The sequence below is a fragment of the Crocuta crocuta genome, unplaced genomic scaffold (assembly GCF_008692635.1).
Source record: "Crocuta crocuta isolate KB4526 unplaced genomic scaffold, BGI_CrCroc_1.0 scaffold139, whole genome shotgun sequence".
Lineage (NCBI taxonomy): Eukaryota > Metazoa > Chordata > Mammalia > Carnivora > Hyaenidae > Crocuta > Crocuta crocuta.
This window is the reverse complement of record NW_027533258.1, coordinates 3,110,729-3,129,404: the sequence shown is the minus strand read 5'-3', so window position 1 is coordinate 3,129,404 and position 18,676 is coordinate 3,110,729. Positions and strand designations below refer to the sequence as shown.

At 45.6% G+C, this 18,676-nt stretch overlaps 1 protein-coding gene across 1 annotated transcript in view; it reads right to left on the bottom strand.

The window, feature by feature from the left end:
• Nucleotides 1–1,095: 1,095 nt before the first annotated feature.
• The window catches only part of PIGL (phosphatidylinositol glycan anchor biosynthesis class L), a 65,428-nt gene continuing 47,847 nt past the window's right edge, over nucleotides 1,096–18,676 (bottom strand). Inside the window, exons 3-7 of the mRNA XM_077746713.1 lie at nucleotides 14,410–14,500; nucleotides 11,736–11,803; nucleotides 9,358–9,389; nucleotides 7,690–7,823; nucleotides 1,096–1,286 (exon numbers count right to left, since the gene is read on the bottom strand). Of these exons, the coding sequence (XP_077602839.1) occupies nucleotides 1,188–1,286; nucleotides 7,690–7,823; nucleotides 9,358–9,389; nucleotides 11,736–11,803; nucleotides 14,410–14,500 (424 nt within the window). The 3' untranslated portion in view covers nucleotides 1,096–1,187. The remainder of the gene's footprint in view (nucleotides 1,287–7,689; nucleotides 7,824–9,357; nucleotides 9,390–11,735; nucleotides 11,804–14,409; nucleotides 14,501–18,676) is intronic.

Genomic DNA, 18,676 nt, shown 5'->3' with positions numbered 1-18,676 from the left:
CACCAGTACACGGAGCTCCAGCTCTTAATGGGTGAGCTTCTCTGCCTCAGGCCACCTCCCTGGGCCAGTAGCTGGACTGTGGGAGTAGCTTCCAAGCTGGACGCCTCGGAGCGCTTTTGTTTGTAGCACAATTTTAAGACATCCATTTTTTGAGTGTTAAAACACACACACACACACACGCGCACACACACACACACAAAACACAAAGAAAAAACAGGAAAAAACCAGTTCCAGATTTGTCTTTCTGCTTCCCCCTGAAGACTGGGAGCTGAGATGTTTGACTATAAGCTCCTTCAGGCCAGGACCCCACACATAACATGCTGGGCACAGTGTTCAGGCCTTGGGAGTCCCAGTCAATTCAAGGAGTGTGATGTTAAATGGAGAACTTCCTCTAGAGTCAAATCTGATACATAGGCCACAATGTTAATCAAAGGAATTATGGTTGAACGAGTTCAGTATTTTGTGTGTGTGTGTGTGTGTGTGTGCGCGCGCGCGCTGTGTGTGGTCGGCCTGCTTTGGAAATGATGTAAAAATACTGAGGGGCACCTGGGTGGCTCAGTCGGTTGAGCATCTGACTTTTGCTCAGGTCATGATCTCTTTCATGGGTTCGAGCCCCACGTCGGGCTCTGTGCTGATGGCTCAGAGCCTGGAGCCTGCTTCAGATTCTGCGTCTCTCTCTCTCTCTCTCTGCTCCTCCCCTGCTCACACTCTGTCTCTCTTTCTGTCTCTCTCTCTCACACAAGACAAATAAATGTTAAAAATTAAAAAAAAAATACTGCATCAATGCATCCGTGAAGTGATGATGTCAGCGCACTTTTACCTTCATCTGTAATCCGGCAGGCTCTGTGCTCGGTGTTTGACATACATTGTGTCCTTACATAACCTGTTTTTCACAAGAACTCGAGGATCTAACGGGATAGCTATTATTATCCTTGGTTTGTTTGGTTTTGGCTGCTGTGGCTTCTTTTATTTCCCCCCAGATGAAGAAGCTCAAGCTTGGACAACCCAGTGGCCCACACGGCCCCGTTTGTGACAGGCTCCCGGCGCGGATGAGCAGAGCTCTGGAAGGGCCTCCTACCCTGGAATCTCCCTGGGCTCAGGGAGGTGAGCCAGCTCACGGCCAGGCCCCGGGCTTCCTGGCCTCGTTCTGCTCCCTTTCTTCTGTGGCCCAGAAAAGTCTTCAGGCTTCAGAGGAAGTGCAGAGAGTTGATTCTCAGGTACCTGGAGAAGAGCACGTAGAGGCGGCGGAACCAGAGCAGCTGGCTGTGGTGGCAGGACATGGCCTTCTAGAAGAATCGGAGAGGACCAGTTAGGAAACTCTTGCACTGGGGCAGTTTCTGTTATGTTCACTTCTGCCTCGTGCACCCACGAACACGCCTCGCGCTGTAGCCGAATGTGGCTTCTTCCCGTGGCCTCCACTCACTGCCTCCCATGTCACATCTCTCACTCAGAACCACGTGATAAAAATCCCAGGATACCAGTGGCAGCTCTAGCACCGCGTCTCCATGCGTTATCTCAGTTTGACAACCCTGTGAGTTAAGTAGTTCCTAGTGCTTAAGAAAAAAATTAATGGATGAGGAAACTTGTCAGTCTCAAATGGCTAGTACTTAGCGGAGCTGATATTTGAACCCAGAGCCATCTGAATGACTCTGAAGCCTACATTCTTTTTTTTTTTTAAATGTTTTATTTATTTCTAGGAGAGAGAGAGAGAGACAGCGTGAGTAGGGGAGGGTCAGAGAGAGAGGGAGACACAGACTCTGAAATAGGCTCCAGGCTCTGAGCTGGCAGTCAGCACAGAGCCCGACGCGGGGCTTGAACCCAGAACCGCGAGATCATGACCTAAGTGAAAGTCGGACGCTTAACCGACTAAGCCACCCAGGCGCCCCTGAAGCCTACATTCTTAATTACGTTGCTTTGCTATGTCGCATATATAACACACACATGGATGTTTTGTGGGAAGCAAGCTAGAATATTATGCATATATAACACAAATGGATGTTGCATATATAACACACATGGATGTTTTGTGGGAAGCAAGCTAGAATACTATGCTCAAACTCTTCTGAATTAGGTAAGCTGGGAGGAAGAGGAAGAGAAGAAAAACGAATACGCATAGATATGGGGTGCCTGGGTGGCTCAGTCAGTTAAGCATCCGACTTTTGATTTTGGCTCAGGTCATGATCTCACGGTTTGTGATTCTGAGCCCCACAGGTGGAAATCACAAAATAGAAAACTTTTTTTTCACCATCCTAACCATTTATGGTTCTGTAAGGCTTAACCATATTCACATTGCTGCACCCAGGTGCCCCAAGGTGTAGCTTTTCTTAATCCATTCAAATGCCATGGACATTTGGGCGTGCTCCTACCTGATGCCTATTGTGTATAATGCTGCAATGAACATGGGTGTGGAAATATCTCTTCAGGACCCTGCTTTCAACTCTTTTGGATATAAACCCAGTAGTAGGATTGCTGGATCATATGGTAATTCTATTTCCTTTTCCTTTTCCTTTCCTTTTCTTTCCTTCCTTCCCTCCTTCCTTCCCCCATTCCTTCTTTCCTTCCTTCCATTAACTTTCATTAAGTAAATTCTACCCCCCACATGGGACTTGATCTCACAACCCTGAGATCAAGAGTCACATGCTCTACTAACCAGCCAAGCACCCTGTATTTACTTTTAATTTTCTTATTCTTAACATAATTCAGGTGTTCTGAACTTGGTCAAGAGGAAGCAGTAAATCATGCTTCCTGTTCCAAACACATGGCAATGACAGAGAAAAATGCAAAGAGACACCAGTGGGTCAAAACTAACACCAAGAGCACCAAGAATTTGGACAGAGGTGTGAGAGGCCAAAGCAGAGGATTACTGGCTCAAGGGGTCAGAGCAAAGAGGTGGCTGGGAGTTCTGCTTCTGACGGGGTCAGTGCTGGGACCCTGCTGGGGGGGCAGGGGCTCCCTCATCAGATTAAGAGGTTGGGGGTGGGGGGAAGGAATGCTGCCCATTGCTTTGAGAGCAAGCTGAATGCTTTGAGAGCAGCATGGAACTGAGTTACCTGCTGGCTCTGCGACTGGAACCGGCAGTGGTGACCTGATTCTGGCCTTCAAGCAATTGCAACGTCTCTAGATACGGAGGGGGAGCACAGAGGAAGAGGGGAACACCATCCCCAGAGTCAGCCTCCTTGCCCCTAGTTTGCCAATCAGAATTCCTGAAGACATGACGTAATGTGATGCAAAGAAAGAGATCTAACAAAATTAGCAACTAGACCACGAATACATTTTAGATGAAGATAGTTTAATAGAACACTTTGTCAAAGACATTTTGGACATTCAAAGAGCTAAGTGGGAGGAAAACCAGCATAAAGAATAAATTATCGGAGGCGCCCGGGTGGCTCAGCTGGTTATGCGTCTGACTTTGGCTCATGCCGAAGCGTCAGCTCAGGTCATGATCTCACAGTTGTGAGATTGAGCCTCTTGCTGGGCTCCCGGCCAAGCGTGGAGCCTCCTTGGGATTCTCTCCCTCCTTCTCTCTCTGCCCCTCCTGCTTTCATGCACATGCGTTCTCTCTCTCTCTCTCAATAAAAAAGAATAAGAAATTATGAAATTAAGGGGCGCCTGGGAGGCTCAGTTGGTTCGGTGTCCAACTTCGGCTCAGGTCATGATCTCACTGTTCCTGGGTTTGAGCCCCGTATCAGGCTCTGTGCTGACAGCTCGGAGCCTGGAGCCTGCTTCAGATTCTGTGTCTCCCTCTCTCTCTGCCCCTCCCCCACTCATGCTCTGTCTCTCTCTGTCTTAAAAATAAGTAAACTTAAATTTATTTTAAATTTAAAAAATTAAAATAATTTAAAAGAAATTATGAAATTTTAAAAAATGGAAGTGAAACAATAGGTGGTCATAAAATAAAAAAAGATGTTTTGGAAATGAAAACAAAATATGAAACAGAGAACAAATGTGAAAGAACAGTTATGAACACAAAGCATAGATTAAGAATTCTCAAGGAGGGGGTGCCTGGGTGGCTCAGTCGGTTAAGTGGTTAAGCGTCTGACTTCAGCTCAGGTCATGGACTCGCAGTTTGTGGGTACCAGCCCTGTGTTGGCCTCTGCTGACAGCTCAGAGCCTGGAGGCTGCTTCAGATTCTGTGTCTCCCTCTCTCTCTGCCCCTCCCCTACACACGCTCTGTCTCTCTCTCTCTCTCAAAAATATCATGCTCTCAAAAATAAACATTAAAAGGGGTGTCTGGGTGGCTCAGTTGGTTAAGTGTCCGACTTGGGCTCAGGTCATGATTTCATGGTTTGAGCCCCGCGTCGGGTGTAGAGATAAATAAATAAACTTAAAAGAAAAAAGATTTAGAGTCCTCAATATATATTCACTAGGAATCCAGGAAGAGAATGGAGGGAACTTCACACAAGTGCCGTTTGAAGAGATAATATGTGAGGAGTTTTGAGAATTGCCAACAGACAGAGGTCCCCAGGTTGAGAGTACGAGGCAGAATAAACACGAGCAAATCTGCCCTAGACATACGGTAGTAAGACCGTGGAACCCAGAAACACAAAGGTAATCTGAAACGTTAACATAGAGGAGATGAACTGCACATGGGTAATAAGATTACAATGACAGCTTCCCGTTGCCAAAGGGTAACGATGGGAGTTATACCTTCAAACACCTTTGCAGAAGGAATATAACTCAAACTAAGCCTTTATTTCCAGCTAAACTCCTTCAGATGAGGATGTGCGAACACTCGAAGGCTAAGAGAGGTTGCCTTCCTTAGACCCTCACTAAAAAAATGCTGGAGGACATGAATCAGCAAAAGTGAGCCCAGAGACGTGGGACACAGGACACAGGGAGGGCCAGGAAACTCGTATGTATCAGTACTGATATTATAAAGTACAGTAACCAAGTGGGGTAGAAGTGATCAATGAGCAATTAAAACCTGCTAAAGTTTGGTGGCGGGGTAGGCAAATACTGATTGCTTTGAATTCTATGGTTATGAATCATTTTACAATTTTAGGGGTAACCACAGAAATACCAAATAAGCTTCCAAAACAGAGGGGGAGAAAGCAGGGAGAGGGGCCATGGAAAATCTGACCAACCCAGCAGAGGTCAGGAAAAGGGCAGTGAGGGGGGGGAGGGGCCTGCGGATTATGGTAAACAGAAAACACAAAATAAGAGAATAGGAAAAAAGTCCAAATATATCAATAGTTACAAATAAAAATAAACCAAACATACCCACTTGATTTCATAGCACCCTTGTGGTGAGCGTAGCATAAGGTATAGAGTTGTCGATTCACTGTTACGTTGTACATTTGAAACAAATGTCAACTATACCTCAATAAAAGAAAAGGTATTTCATAGAAGGATTAAGAAAAAAAATCCAACTATATTATGCTGCTTTAGAAAACGTACCTAAAAATGACAACCAGTGATTAAAAATAAAAATAAAGGTATTAAAAAGCCCCACACTGGGCATGGAGCCTACCTAAAGAAGAAAAAAAGTATTAAAAAAAGATGACCCATGTAGATACAAGTACAAAAAAGCTATTATAGCAATATTAAGATTAAGATAGAATTTAAGACAAAGCCATTAATAATGAGGGACATAGGATATTAAAAGGAATAGTCTGCTAGGAAGATTCAATGACCTTGGTCTTTTTGTGCACAAAACAGAAATAAAGCAAAAACAAAGACAAATGGACCAAGTATATCAATAGTTACAAATAAAAATAAACTCAGGGTAGGAGATCTCAACATACTTGTACCATAAAGTAATAGATCAAAAAGTTAAAAAAGTAGTTAGAATACACAAGTGTGGCCAACATAAGTACTGAGCTTCATTCACTGGTTAGATCTAGAGTCTGAAATGCAAACCACGCATCACACACAAACTTCTTAGGTAAACGTCAACACTTTCAAAAACTGATCATAAAGTAGGTCATTCACTAAGGAGTTCTCAGTAAGTCTTTAAAAACCAGTATTATACAGGCCACATGTAATGACCAGAAAGCAATTCAATTATAAGTCAACGATAAAAAGGCCATATATTGATTCTAGTTATGTTCTATAAAGTTACTGCAGACACTTGACTTTGTCAATACTGAATCATTGTTCCTGAGAGCCTCTGGTCACAACTTTTTCATCAACCGATCAACACGTAACCCTGTTTTTTGTTTTTGTTTTGTTCTGTTTTTCTGAGAGAGAGCATGAGCAGGAGGGGGCAGAGATAGAGAGAAAATCCCAAGTGATGCAGGGCTAGATCTCATGACCCTGGGATCATGACCTGAGCCGAAATCAAGAGTAGGACGCTCAATCGACTGAGCCACCCAGGCGCCCCAACACATAACCTTGTTTTATGGGTATTTCTGTTTAAAGACACCTTATTCAATATTATGTTATCAGTTCATTAGTACTGCATTCACAGCTAACAGGGCTATAACTCATGTGAGAATGAAGCTTATCAAACATGTACTTTCTCTGTAAGATACATCATAGCTTTCGCACCCTTAGAATCATTAGGCTTCAATGCCATACTTAGAATACATTTTAAACAGCAAAGTCACGAGGCCTGGGTGGTTCAGTTGGTTAAGGATCCAGCTTTGGCTCAGGTCATGATCTCGCAGTTCATGGGTTTGAGCCCCGCGTCAGGCTCTGTGCTGACAGCTCAGAGCCTGGAGCCTATCTTCAGATTCTGTGTCTCCCTCTTTCTCTGACCTTCCCCGGCTCATGGTGTCTCTCTTTCTCTCTCTCAAAAATAAATAAAACATTAAACAATTTTAAAAATTAAAGACAAAATGGGAAAATAAATAAATAGACTGAAAATGGGGAAAAAAAGGCCAAGAAAGTAAAAAAAAAAAAAAAAAGTGTCAGGGGCACCTGGGTAGCTCAGTTGAGTGTCAGACTTCGGCTCAGGTCATGATCTCACAGCTCATGAGTTTGAGCCCCACATTGGGCTTTGTGAGTCTTGATCTCGAGGTTGTAAGTTCAAGCCCCATGTTGGGCATAGAGATTACTTAAAAATAAAATATTCAGGGGTGCCTGGGTGACTCAGTTGGTTAAGCATCCGACTCTTGATTTTGGCTCAGGTTATGATTTTGTGGTTTGGGAGATCAGGCCCTGAGGCAGGCTCTGCACAGACACAGCATGGAGCCTGCTTGGGATTCTCTCTCTCCTCTCTTTTTGTCCCTCTCCCTGTTCATACTCTCTCTCTGTCTCTCTCGTGTGTACACGGACACACTCCTTCTCTCAAAATAAATAAACATTTCAAAAAGATAAAAATAGGGGCGCCTGGGTGGCTTAGTCGGTTAAGCGTCTGACTTTCGCTTAGGTCATGATCTCGCAGTTCGTGGGTTTGAGCCCCGCGTCGGGCTCTGTGCTGACTGCCAGCTCAGAGCCTGGAGCCTGTTTCAGTCTGTGACTCCCTCTCTCTCTGACCCTCCCCTGCTCACGCTATCTCTCTCTCTCTCCTAGAAATAAATAAAACATTTAAAAAAAAAAAAAAGATAAAAATAAAATCTTTTAAAAAAAAGAAAAGAAAAAGAAAACAGGTGAAAGTCCTTGAAAGCCTATGACTGCCAAGGTCTAGCTAGATACTCCTAACACTCAGATGTTGAGTGGAAGGTCTTTGGTTAAAGGCCATGAGGAGCTGGAGGGGGCTGGGACACAGATCTAGAGAAAGAGGGTCCAGGAATTCACAGTCCTCACCTTGGCCTGGGCCACTTCCTTGCTGGTAAGCACGAAGAGGACATCCGGGGGCTGAAGCAGAGAAAAGGGCAGGTCCAGAAGCGAGAGATACTTCCGTAACACACCCACTGACTGTAGCGTGAGCGCGGAGCACCCTGGTTGGGGGGTAGGGGGAGAGGAGAAGTGAAGAGTCTTGTCACTTTCAGGCAGATTTTCCCTGAGCACCCTCCCTACCTCTCCCTTGGGGCTCAGGGCAGGATGGGGCCTTAGCCATGGAGTTGATGGCTCTGTAGCACCAAAGCTGCTCTTGGCCCATCATCCTCACGGACAGGAAGATGAAAGGGCCTCAGCACACCTGGCTGGGTGTCCGATACTTGCCACATGCCTTAGCTAGATAAGGTTGGTTGCTAGAGGTTGAGAACTGGCTATATCAAGGTCAAGGGAAAGGTGATGAAGACCAGAATTTCTGTCTTGGGAGGCAAGAGACCTACTTCCTACTCTGGTGCTCAAGACTTGACAGGTCTTAGGAAGTCCCTTCAACTCTCTGACCCTCAGTCTTCTCATCTGTAAAATGGTGTTGACAGTGTGGGAGCCTGTCTCACAGTGTTGACAAAACAATCAAATAAACTACAGTTCGGTTCCAAAGCCCTCACAGCATGGTAAGCTCAGCCTGCTCAGAGGAAGCACACTCTACTTACGTTTTCGTTGCTTCATCTTCATAAAACTCCTGAGGGATGTCTAAGACTCCCCCTGACAGACCAGAAACTGGCTCAGAGAGGTCAGTGTTGCATAGTGAAAGGCCAATTGGGCTCAAACACCTAACTCAAGCAGCCAAACTCATCAAGCACCTATCAGCCATCGACAAGTAATTAGGGGCTGGGATATGGGTTCAGACAGAAAGACTGAAAGAACTCTGGAGATGAAAAAGCCCCACCTGGTGAGAAAGCTAGACAGATGAGCGGCCAAGGCCCAGTGCCATGGTTAATTTTCTGTGTCAATTTCACTGGGTCACAGGGTACCCAGATACTGGACTGCACATTATTTCTGGGTATGTCTGGGAGGGTTTTTCGGGATGAGATTAGCATTTAAATCAGTGGCCTCAGGAAAGCAGGCTGCCCTCCCCAATGTGGGTGGGTGTAACCCAATCCATTGAGGGCCTCAATAGAAGGAAAGGTGTATGAAGGGAGAATTCCTTCTTTTCTGCCTATTGAGCTGGGGCGCCAGTCCTCTCCTGCCCTTGGCCTGGGATTTACAGCACTGGCCCTCCTGCTTCTCAGGCCTTTGGACCCTACTGACTAGCCCACCAGGTTCCTGGGTCCCCAGGTTGCAGAGACGCCAGACTGTGGGACTTCTCAGCCTCGGTACTTTCATGAGCCAAATCCTTATCATACGTTTCTTTCATATATGTATCTCCTGTTTGTTCTGTTTTTCTAAGCCATCTGGCCTCCCCTCACACCCAGAGGCTGCCTGGCTGGCAGGGGACTTCCCAATGGATACAACCTGTTTTTAAGGCCTGAGGACCCACACTGCCAGACACAGCGAGCTGGGTCAGAAAGAGTGTGATCCAGCCTCCCCAGCCCCACCTTTGCGTGGCCTATGGCGGTTTTCCGTATATTTACACATTTTGCCCAGTAAGCGTTTTTTAGAGAGATAGTAACTAGCAGACCTTTTGCAAAAGGAATGACTTACCTTTAGGTAACTTCCCTTCTGAGTGCAGGGTCCTGGAGGAGGAAAGGACAGGAGTGAGAAGGAGCAAGAATTCCTTTCTTAACAGGAAGAGCCTTCAGAGTGTAGAGGTCAAGGGCAGGCCTCTCCAACATGGGCCACAATGGCATGTAGATTACTTTGAGTTAAAAAGCAATCAAATGCCAGCAAATTGAGGAAAACTGCTTTACACCCCCCTCAACCACCTACATTTACACTGGAAAGGGGGCCTGTACCAGGAAGAGAACTAGTCAAAAAGATTCCTTTTTACCTAAGAAACTTATCTGCATAACAGGGAAACCTTTGTTTTCTAAACATCTCCTCTCACCTTCCTGCTAATGTTCTTCCTCTTCTTTGTTCTGGCCTGTACCCCCAGACTCCCACCCTCCTCCTGAGCTGAGGATAACATATAAGCCTCAGGTTGCCTGACAGTCTTTGGAATTGCATGTTTGTGTAGATTCTCCATATGACAAAATTAAGTTTGATTTCCTCCTGTTAATTGTCTTGTGGAAATTTAATTCTTGGTCTAGCTAGAAGAACCTTGGACAGAGGGAAATTTCTTCCTCCCCAACAGTATTAAGGCCTGCCACACCCTATGATCCTTCTGTAGGTTTCTAGATAGTTGCCATTGCATCAATCACCAAATAGGGTTCTGGGATTAGATACCTCTGACTACAGCTAAAGGGTGGGCACCTTGCCCAAGGTCAGGCAATCTGGGGGGTGACCAATGGTTACGAAGTGTCCTGGTCCAAGCTTTGCCCATTAGAGATGAAGGTAACTACAATGGACTCTTCCAAGTTTTTCTCTTTTGAAATTGTAACATGAGTATGGTGGGAGACTATCTTTCCTGATAGTTCTTTTTTCTTTTTGACCTTCCCTGCTCCCACCTTCTGACTTCTGCACTCCCTGTCTTAAGAGGAAAGCGGGGCCAATCCAGCAGCTATGAACTCTAAATCTCTTGCCTGCTTTGGTTTGAAAGTGAAGGGATGGAGACAGATGGGGTAGGTAGTCCCCATCGTACCACCAACACGCAGACAACATGCTCCTAATGAAATGGATTCCAGTTCTGCTTCTGCCATTGTTGAGCCTGGCAGTGCTGGGAAAACCACTTCACATCCCCAGTTAAGTTTTTTTGTTTTTTTTTTTAAATATTTTTATTTATTTCTAGGAGAGAGAGAGAGAGACAGCGTGAGCAGGGGAGGGTCAGAGAGAGAGGGAGATACAGACTCTGAAGCACGCTTCAGGCTCTGAGCTGGCAGTCAGCACAGAGCCCGACGTGGGGCTCGAACCCACGAACCGCGAGATCATGACCTAAGCAAAAGTCGGATGCTCAACCGACTAAGCCACCCAGGCACCCGCACATCCCCAGTTAAATGAGATGGTTGGACTTAAGGATAGGTGAGATCACTTCCAGCTTTAGATGTTTCACTGCGCTGGTCTAAGAATGTTGGGCATGTTTAGAAGAAGGTTATAAAGTAAGTGCTTCACTTCAAGGTGCCCCTTCCCTTCCTCAGTGGCTAAGCCAGGTCCACCACTCTGCCACTCATGATGCCCAGGAGAAAGCACTTCTCTCGAGGGCAGGAAGCATGGTACCTGTCTGTATGATCCTCAGTAAGTCCCTCAATATCTTTAAGGTGAAATTTTTTTTTTACCAGTCAAACGCAGATACCTATTTGGTAAAACAGTGGCTGTGAAGAACAAAATGTAGATCCTCCTTTTCCAAAGAAAGATTTGAAGTAATGTACAGAATGTACAATGGAAGAAAACAAAATAAATTAGAATAAAGGGAGGAAAAAGAAGACGAAGCTGAGAGGCACATCGATTCACAGAACTCAGTCCTGAGAGTCCCAGGTATGTATGAGGGGTTGCGAATTTGGCCCTACAGCTCTCTGTGGCCAAAGCAAAGAGAGAAATAAAACATTACCCCATTTTTCCGTGGGGAAAAAAACCCTCAGGTGTTGAGGAGATGAAACAATAATAAGATGACTTAGGGGCGATTTTTCACAAGAGAATGTGGTGGATGAACTCAGTGGTCACTTTCATGGGGCCCAGGCACCGAGTGGGGAAGTGCTTTAGAAACCATCCATCGTGGGGCACCTGGGTGGCTTAGCTGCTTAAGCATCTGGCTTTGGCTCAAGTCGTGATCTCGTGGTTCATGGGTTCAAGTCCCGCATCGGGTTCTGTGTGACAGCTCAGAGCCTGGAGCCTGCTTCAGATTCTGTGTCTCCCTCTCTCTGCCCCTCCCCTACTCATTCTCTCTCTCTCTCAAAGAAGAAATAAATATTTTTTAAAAATTGGAAACATCCATCCACCCTGAGCAAAGGAATGACCCTCTTCCACCTCCACCAGGCGGAGAGTCCTACCTCACGGCCGCATACAGAGCAACGTGATTGCTGTGACCACTTACTCCCCCTGCATCGAAAGTCACCACCTGGAGAGAAACACAGGGTTTTTACTCATGCCTGAATGCTCTCTCTGCCTCAAGTTCAAGGCAGCCGTCCCCATTCCCCTGGGATGAAAGGAGCGCACAGAACTCTGGAGCGTTTGCAATTCTGAGTACCCCTGAACTCACTTCGGAGCAGATGGGTGGTGTGTAACCATTGCTTCGGCCAGCTGTGTGGGAGCTGTTTCTGCGGGTTTTACTGTTCACTCTTGTTCCAGGCCAGTGGAGCAGAGTGGAATTCAGCCACGTCGGGAACCTGAGTTCAGGGTATCTCTGTTTCTTATCTGCCTGGCCATTTATTAGCACAGTTAGTTTTCTTGGCCGGCTGCCGTGTGAACTTTGGGCATGTGGACGCTGCCTGATTTATTTGGCTTCCTTTCCTCATGTCAAACTGAGGGCACAGAGCCTGAGGGCACCATGCCCTGGGGTCAAAATCACGGAAGTGTATTTACTCATGGACTGCCTCTGTATCATCTATTTTTAAACATTTTTTAAAACAAAACGTTTATCCATTTTTGAGAGATGGAGAGAGACAGCGCATAAGCGGGGGAGGGTCAGAGAGAGAGGGAGACACAGAATCTTAAGCAGGCTCCAGGCTCTGAACTGTCAGCACAGAGCCTGACGTGGGGCTTAAACCCACAAACCGTGAGATCACGACCTGAGCCGAAGTTGGACGCTTAACTAACTGAAACATCCAGGCCCCTTTATTTAAAAAAATTTTAAATAGGCTCTGTGCCCGGCGTGCAGCTCAATGTGGAGCTTGAACTTGGCCCTGAGATCAAAACCTAAGCTAAGATCAAGAGTTGGACACCTAACCAACTGAGCCACCCAGGCGCCCCTAAAAGAGAATTTAAAGTCCTGTTAACTGGTCCTGATTCAAACAAGTAAAAATAAACACAAAATAGAAACATATTTATGGTATGAGACTACTGGAAATCTAGAACACTGATATTAAGGAACTGTGAAATTTTTGCGACAATGGCACTATAGTCACATTATTATGGGGCTCAATGTCTATTAAAATGCAAGCTAAATAACTTAAATATGAAATTTTAAGTTATTTAAATAACTTAACCTCTCCTACCTCCTGTATGATTTAGAACCAAAATTTGGCAAATATGCCAAATATTTGGTTCTAAATCATACAGGAGGTAGGAGAGGTGAACAGGTGTTTAAATGAAACTAATATTGACTATGAGTTAATAATTACAGAATCTGAGTGATTCATTAACTGAGAGGTTTATTAAACTATATTCTCTACATTTGCATGCTAGAAATTCTCCCTAATAGAAAAAAAAAGTTAAAGGCTTATAAAAAGCCAATCTTGGGGGCACCTGGGTGGCTCAGTCACGTGAGTGTCAGACTCTTGAATTCAGCTTAGGTCATGGTCCCAAGGTCGTGGGATGGAGCCCTGCATTGAGCTCTGCCCTGAGCCTGCCCGGGATTCTCTCTCTTTCTCCCTCTGCCCCTTTCCCCTACTTGTCAGATCTCTCTCTCTCTTAAAAAAAAAAAAAAAATGCAGGAGTGCCTGGGTGGCTCAAATGGTTAAGTGTCTGACTTCAGCTCAGGTCATGACCTTGCCATCTGTGAGTTCAGGCCCCGTGTCCGGCTGTGTGCTGACAGCTCAGAGCCTGCTTGGGATTCTCTGTTCCCCTGTCTCTCTGCCCCTTCTCTGCTCATGCTGGCTCTCTCTCAAAAATAAATAAACATGAAAAAAAAATAAGGTATAATAACTCAGTTCACTTAGTGAATTCAGCATTGATAAAAGCCTAACACGTTTTTGTGCCAGTGGGACTTATCAAAACTTAAACCAAAAGATTAGGGCTTTAAGTGGTAGGATTTTAGGCATTAACCCATGCGGGATTATTATTATTATTGTTATTATTATTATTACTTCACAAGTGGACAGTAAGCCTTCTCAAGAGCCTTAACATCGATCACTGGCGACGGCCAGTCTGGATGATCCTGGTGGAGCTGAGATGGGGGCCCCCACACTTGTTTACCTCTGCAAGTAAGAGGGAATCTCCACCATTGCCCTGTCTGTAACCACAATGCTCTCCTTGTAGTGCAAGTGACTTTGCCCTTATTTTTTGGGGTGAGAAACTAGGTTTAAGACCCTAGTAGCTTTACCACCTGCTGACCTTGGGCAAGCTCCTCGGCCTTGGAAACCCGTTTCCTCCATGACAAATGAGAATTATAACATTTACCTCTTAAAGTTAAAATGGCCCTCTAAACGGGATAATGCTTGGCAAAAGGCGAAATTCTCCACAAATAGGAGTTATACATAGCACAGGTTCTGGGGGCCCTGGGTGTTTAGGTGCTTGGACAGAGGTTGGGGGTGGGGATGGTTAAGGAGGGCACAGTTTAGGAAAAAAAAACTCTGCCTCTATCTGAGCCTGATAATTTGGTTCCATGGTCTCACAAAAGGTGTGTTTGTTGCTCCGAAGATTGAAAAGAGAGCTCTGGCGGGCGGGTGGGCGAGTTGGGGACTCTTTTTGAACCCGTCTTGGAGAAAGTCTGGATGGGGGAGGGCAGCCATAGTAAAGGTGTGACCGGGACCCCCCACTTTGCATTTTGGGAGGGCGTCCCCTTACCAGGTTGATGCTGTTCTCTTCTATGTGCTGGAGGAGGGTGCTAGCCACACGCTCTGTGTCCCACTGCACAGCTGGGTCATCCGGGAAATCCCTGGAAGGAAGGAAGAAGCACAACTTGAACCTATTTTCTAATCAGCTGTGAACTTCTCCCTGAGCTTGGGTAGGTGTGTACCAGTCCTGAGATAGGGATTGTATGGGGGCAGGGGGGAGGCACCCTTAGGTACCCAGCTTTGAGCGAAAGAGAGATTTAGAAGCGTGACGCAACTAGAAATCAGCGCATAATTTCACACGACACCCTTTCGGAGCTTTGTGCTCGCCGCTGCGGGGAGGAAACACACCGAAGACACAAGCTGGGGAGACATGTGGGTTAACAGCAAAAGCGGACGCAGCAGAATGATAGGTAAGAACAATAGCAATAGCGCTTTAATAAAAAGTACGAAGCTGTGTTACTTCATTTAACCTCATGAACACCTGCTGAGGGAGCCTTTCAGATGAAGAAGACCCCTTGCAAGGTTGTTAGAGTTGGATTCGAACCCAGGTTTTCTGACTGCAAAGCGAAGAGGTGTTAGAATTAGGGGGCTAGAAACGTCCTCTCTCCAATGGGGCTGTACCACGTGGGGCTGGTTTCAGGAGCATAAGTCTCTGCAGATTAATCTGCACCTTATCTGTGTCTCCACTTGGCTGCGCCGTAGGCCTGTCTCCTCCCACGTCTGTTTTTTGTGACTGATCTATGGCGTCACCTAACGTGAGGCCAGGGCCTCAATTTGAGGATGTTATTCATATTCTTTTTATTTACTTATTATTTATTAAATTTTTATTTATTTTCTTTTTTATGCATATTTTTTAAAGTTTATTTATTTTGGGCGGGGCGGGGCAGGGGGAGGGGGAGAGCAGGAGCAGAGAGAGAGGGAGAGAGAGAATCGAAAGCAGGCCCAGAGCTGCTAACACAGAGTCCGACGTGGGGCTCGAGCTCACAAGCCGTGAGATCATGACCTGAGCTGAAATCACAGTTGGACACTTAACTAACTGGGCCAACCAGGCGCCCCTATTTATCAAATTTTAAAATATAATCTCTACCCCCAACGTGGGGCTCAAACCCATGATCCAGAGATCAAGAGTTGCATGCTCCACTGACTGAGCCTGTCAGGTGCCCCTATTCATAGTCTTATAAATAGATATTCATCTCTCTTTGGCTCAGGTCGGGTGGCCACACCCACAATGGTACTGAGAGGACTCAGGCTCTTTGTTTCCCACCAGACAAGCTGCTATGACCTCTTTATGGACAAAGACCATTAACTGACCTTCTTCAGACTGTGGTTAAAGGAGAGTCACGGAATGTTTTTCAGCAGGAAAATGACATGAGCCTCAGCACTAAATAATGCAGGCATCTCCACTGCTTCGATGGCTACCTCTACCCAACCCCTAGGGTGGCTTCTACAGATGGCAGCTTTATGCTTTTCTAAGCACCGTCCCGCCAGCCATTCCATGCAATTCTCATAATGCTCCTGCAGCCAGAGCTCAGCCGGTGGGGGGACGGGTAGGGGGTAAAAGGAGAAGGAAAGACCAGTACAAAGTCAAAGTCCAGCCTTGCCCCCTGGGAATGGAGCTGAATATGGCACGGAGAACAAGACCCGCAGAGTGGAGACTGCTGGAGAGATACGGGAATCAGGGAAAGCACCGTGCAGTGAAAACCGCTACATACAGGCTCCTGGCGGGGAGGTCCACACAAACCTAGCAAGGCATCGTTTTGGAAAGTGAGTGCACGGATCATATTTCCCTGGGTGGAGAAGCAGTCTAAGAGAAAAGGTGGGAGATAGTTGCTATTCTAACTCTCAGTTCTGACTTGCTGAAAGAGGAATCCCTGAGTGGGAGAGCTCATCGCCACCTTTTGTGGATCTTCAGAGAAGTGGGATCTGCTATTCCAGGGCTCAGGTGTGATGCCCTCTGACCCTCCCTCTGAGCCCTCTGACCCGAAGCGCGGATCATCTGGGGGGCTTTGGAATGTAAATATCCCTTCTGTAATCTGGTAATCGGCAGCACTGCGTTAGTAATGGGTTCCACACTCCTGTCTCGGGCAGGCATTCAAGATTTCCTCCATCTACCTCCCATTTTGATCCACTTCATGCCTCTTTATTTGAGGGAGCAAATAAGATAACACATGAAACCTGTAAAGGGATATGCAAATGTCAGCGTAGTGGCTGGTATTGGAGCATTAGCCCAGGCCCTTTCAAAAAAAAAAGAAAGAAAGAAAGAAAGAAAGGAAAAGACAGAAATCCCCCATCCTCCATCCCTCCTGCTCAGAAAGCTCCTTACAGAGCTCTTTGCTGATTGCCTACATTTGTGGGCAATGGTTTCAAAGTGGATGTAGGTATCCGAGGAGATGTATGAGATGATACACTCAGGTAAAGCAAGAAATCACTACTAGAATGTCTATGTTTTTCTATCTGTTTACATTGCTAATTTGCAGCTATTTTTTTTTTTAAAGTTTATTCATTTTGAGAGAGAGAGAGAGAGAGAGACAACATGAGTGGGGGAGGGGCAGAGAGCTGGAGACAGAATCCCAAGCAGGCTCTGCACTGACAGCTCAGAGCCAGATTCAGGGCTTGAACTCACAACTGTGAGATCTGACCTGAGAGCTGAGATCAAGAGTCAAATGCTTAACTGACTGAGCCACCCAGGCACCCTTGCAGCTATTTTTATAAGGCATCATATACTAACAGAGTTTAACATGTATACAATTTAAATAAGTCCATAAATATTAGAAGTGCATACTCAAATTTCATTTCTTTTTTTAGGCGATAATAGTCAAAAATGCTTGGAGATCACTGGTCTAATCTATTTGCCCTACATTTTCCTTTTTGTTTCTAGATAGTACCCCGCCCCAGATATTTAAGAACAACTTTATTGAGGCATAATTTACATAATATAAAGTTCACCCATTTTAAATGTACAATTTTGTGACTTTCTAGTAAATATATGGAATTTGTACATTTTATTTTACTAGTGTTTTGTGTATATTAAATTCTTGATTCTCCAACTCATTATATTCCCTGATGGCCAGATGTTACATGAGCCATTTAATGGTCAGGGTTCAGCTAGGAAAACAGAAACTGCCAGTTGTGGGGCACCTGGGTGGCTCAGTTGGTTAAGTGTCTAACTCTTCATTTTGGCTCAGGTCATGCTCTCATGGTTTGTGAGATGGAGCCCCTCGTTGGAGCCTGCTTGGGATTCTCTCTTTTTCTCTGTCTCTCTGCCCTTCCCTTGCTTTCACACACACTCTCTCCCTCAAAATAAATAAAATACATNCCTAAGTGAAAGTCGGACGCTTAACCGACTAAGCCACCCAGGCGCCCCCCGAAACCACCCTTAAGTTTGATAATTTGCTAGAAGGACTCACAGAACTCAGTGAAAGCTATATATGTACAATTCTAGTTTTTTACAGGGAAAGGATACAGATTAAGTCAGCCAAAGGAAGAGATGTGTAGGGCAGAGTCTGGGAGGGCTCTAAGTGTGGATGATCTGTTGTCCTCTCCCTATGGAGTCAGGACCCATTATTCTGCCAGCATTGATGTGTGACCACACACACGGGGTACTACCAACAAGGGAGGCTCCCCAGAGTGCTGGGGTTCAGAGTGTTTATTGGGGCTCCATTACTTAGCATGATTGATTGACTCTCTATGTGGTTGATCTCAGTCTCCAAGCAGATGGACACTGCATGTCCCAAAGCCCCGATCCTAAAGCCCTAAAGATACTGCTATCGGCTTTGATACCGATAACTTCACAGAAGTCAAGGGCAAGGGTAAGATCCCTCTATGGGCAAAGCCAAATTCTTTACTATAAACCTTCCTTGCATTTAGGGACTTTATTGAACTTCTCTCCCCTCTTAGCACCTCATTAGATATAGTATTCTAGGGGCACCTGGGTGGCTCAGTCGGTTAAGCGTCTGACTTGGGTTCAGGTCACAATTTTGCAGTTTGGTTCATGAGGTCGAGGCCTGCATCGGGTTCTGTGCTGACAGCGCAGAGCCTGAAGCCTGCTTTGGATTCTGTGTCTCCCTCTCTCTCTCTGCCCCTCCCCCAAACACACTGTGTCTCTCTCTCTCAAAAGTAAATAAACATTAAAAAACCAAAACATATAATCTTCTAGTATTTTCTATTGCTTTGTGGTGTGTCTCCCTACCTATAGTCAAAATATGAGGACAGACCTGCATCTCTTGCTCTTCTATTTCTTTTCTTTCCTCTTTTTCTTGCTCTTCTATTTTGTATGT